Source organism: Neoarius graeffei, chromosome 2, assembly GCF_027579695.1.
Source record: "Neoarius graeffei isolate fNeoGra1 chromosome 2, fNeoGra1.pri, whole genome shotgun sequence".
NCBI lineage: Eukaryota > Metazoa > Chordata > Actinopteri > Siluriformes > Ariidae > Neoarius > Neoarius graeffei.
This window is the reverse complement of record NC_083570.1, coordinates 28503885-28507188: the sequence shown is the minus strand read 5'-3', so window position 1 is coordinate 28507188 and position 3304 is coordinate 28503885. Positions and strand designations below refer to the sequence as shown.

General features: G+C 42.6%; 1 protein-coding gene across 3 annotated transcripts in view; it reads right to left on the bottom strand.

Annotated features, from left to right (window-relative positions):
* fig4a (FIG4 phosphoinositide 5-phosphatase a) overlaps positions 1-2078 on the bottom strand; it is a 111463-nt gene extending 109385 nt beyond the window's left edge. For all 3 annotated transcript variants that reach the window (XM_060914056.1, XM_060914057.1, XM_060914059.1), the window contains exons 1-2: positions 2001-2078; positions 1509-1618 (exon numbers count right to left, since the gene is read on the bottom strand). In XM_060914056.1, coding sequence (XP_060770039.1) covers positions 1509-1571 — 63 coding nt within the window. In that variant the 5' untranslated portion in view covers positions 1572-1618; positions 2001-2078. The remainder of the gene's footprint in view (positions 1-1508; positions 1619-2000) is intronic.
* Positions 2079-3304: the final 1226 nt, after the last annotated feature.

The window sequence follows — 3304 nt, the reverse complement described above, 5'->3', positions numbered from 1 at the left end:
GTTTTTAGCATTAATCTCACACAATGCTCTAATAGACTCAAACAGCACTGTATTATACTGCACTGTCTGTCTGTGTTCCCTACTTGCTTCTTCTGCACCAGTGGCAAAATTGTGAAAGGGAAAGAACACCACAAATGCCCCTTTTCCACCAAAGCAGTTCCAGGGCTGGTTCGGGGCCAGTGCTTAGTTTGGAACCGGGTTTTCTGTTTCCACTGACAAAGAACTGGCTCTGGGGCCAGAAAAACCGGTTCCAGGCTAGCACCAGCTCTTTGCTGGGCCAGAGGAAAGAACCGCTTACGTCAGCGGGGGGGGGTTTGTTAAGACCAGCAACAATCGCAAGACCACGAAAGGTCGCCATTTTTAAGCGCTGAGAAGCAGCAGCTGTACAAACGCAAAGTCACCCATTATTGTTGTTGCTGCTTCTTCTCCGTGTTGTTGTTGCTTCGATATTCGTGCCAAGGTTTATGCAAACGTAGCGACGTAACTGACGTATACAGCGACGTAACTGACGTGGCTCCCCTTAGCACCATGAGCTATGGAAAAGCAAACTGGTTCTCAGCTGGCTTGCAAGTTGAACGAGTTGTGAACCAGCACCAGCACTGGCCTCGAACCAGCCCTGGAACTGATTTGGTGGAAAAGGGGTAAAAGCAAATCCACTGATTCCACTTTTGTTCATTTTTCAATACAAGACCAGTTTCTGAGTATCAACACTTGATCGATTGTGATCAGGTGTTGATCCTCATATTATGTGCTTTTTAAACATCTGATCCCAGATTTAGTCGCCCTTTTACACTGTTACGATAACCTCTACTCTTCAGAGAAGGCTTTCCACAAGATTTGGAAGCATGGCTGAAGAGCATTAGGCACTAATGATGGGTCAGAAGGCCTGGTGCATTTGGCTTTCCAGTGTTCAGTGAGGTTGAGGTCAGGGCTCTGTGTCGGACCTCGGCAAACCATGTCATGCTGAATTTGTGGCAACTTCTTGAGTGTGATGTGCAATGAGTGTGTCCAATGAGTATATAGTGGAATTAGGCAGGTAACTGAGCAGCTCCATACTGCCATCAAGTGTCAGGAAGAAGGCAGACACGTCCAAAATAGACGAATCACATTTATGAAGAACTGGGATTTTCCTTCCATCCATCCATTATCCACAATTGCTTATCCTGTGCAGGATCACGGGCAAGCTGGAGCCTATCCCAGCTGACTATGGGCGAGAGGCAGGGTACACCCTGGACAAGTCACAGGGCAGATACTTGGAGACAAACAACCATTCACACTCACACCTATATTCAATTTAGAGCCACCAATTAACTTAACTGCATGTTTTTGGACTGTGGGGGAAACCCACGCAGACACGGGGAGAACATGCAAACTCCATACAGAAAGGCCCTCGCCAGCCGCTGGGCTCGAACCCAGGACCTTCTTGCTGTGAGGCGACAGTGCTAACCACTACACCACCGTGCCGCCAAGTTGGCATTTTATTAAATAAAAATAATAGTGGTACATACAGCCCTTGTCTCGTAGAGGACCAGTTTTTGAGCTCCACTGATCACAGCTTGTGTCAGAGGCATGATGTTGATGATGGATCAATACACCAAAACACACTAATCCAAACAACCTGCCGAAACAGAAAACACACACATTTCATTTTCGAACATGCTTTTCTTCATCATCGCTTTCTGTTATTTATTGGTTTGTTAATATTTAATTTTATTAGTTTTTTTTCTTCTCCAGATCACTACTGTAGGATACTGTAGCTTTATTTCTTTAGCTCATCAATGTTTTGTGTATAATATATATAATTACAGAAATGAAATCTAAAATAATATGAAAATGAGATAGCAGCAGCTGAGATTAGAATGACGGCTAGCTGCTAAGTGCAAACTCCGAGCGTCTAATAATAATAATAATAATAATAATAATAATACATAAAAAATATATATATATATATATATTTTTTAACGTTATAGTAGCAAGATTGGATATAATATCAGACTTACAGACAGAAAGGTGTTTAACTAAATGTATTATTATTCCATTTTGCATCGGGCGAGAAAGAAACCATTGTGACGTTCAGGCGAAAAAAACAGCAACTTCCTGTCAAGTGACCAGAGTTCCAGCTGATACGGGCATGCAGCTGGGACAAAAAACTACCTCCAAAAAAAAAACGCAAACTTTAAATCGTTGTGAACTGGTTCTAAATGTGACTAGGTGCGTTTTGATTGTTTTTTGTATCCTAATGTTTTATTTCTGTTCTGACGTCATATTTGTAAAACAAATTGAAGCACATATTATTATTACTGTTGTTGCATGGTACATTACTGTTGTTGCATGGTACAGTTGCACCAGAAGAATCGCTTTCTGTCAAGTCACAACACGGACCTCAGACAGACAGTACTTTCTGAAGTATGCTTGCTGTTCCCAAAAGAGCTGATTGTCAGATTTTGTCACTTTGACTGCATACTTTACACCAGAAGCAGAATAACAACCAGTGGGAGTGACCAGTCTTCCACTCCCAGCCTGCCAGGTGCAGATGTTTCACCATATTCAGTTCCACCCCTGTTTACGCTGTTAATGGGTTCATGATAAGTTCCCTCCATGTTGAAGGTAAGGTATGTTTTGTATTGATGTTTTCCTTCATCTAGTGTGTTTTTCGTGAACACCACCACGAGGTGGATTGCTGACCAAGGCTCAAAGAGTTCCACCAACCCTTATCAAAGGTGAGTTATCCCATGCCAGAGCCCAACCTGGTATTTCTAAGACTCGTCATGGATAAGATTGGACTACTCTTCATCTGGCTTCTTCCCATCAACCTGTCTGGCTTGGGTGGCCCTACCAGGATCAATAGCGCCTGCCAGCATAGCTCTCGGGATCATTGAGACACACAAGGCCCTCCACCACAACAAGGTGGTAGTCTATGAAGGGCATTATTATTATTATTATTATTGATTGGTTAGAAGGTGTGCATTATTTCTGTATAACAATAGCTCACAGAAAGTCTTTCTGGCTGGAAAATGAACCTTTGTTTGTTTGGTTGGTTTTTTTTCTTGTTCTAATATGTAATTGTTTCTTCATTACACAGCTTTGTTGAATACTCAATTCTGATTGGTCAATTTCTGAAAAGAGAAGGTTGAGGTGGAGCGAGAGTCGCAGACATATGACCACTTCCTTGTTTGGCTTTTGAAAGGGGGAGGAGGGACTGACCCCCCTCCCCCCCAAATGCAGATAAACACGACTCAACGCTCCATTAAAGTTAACGAGGAGGATTTCACCGAACATTGTTTTCACCATTATTTTTCTCTGT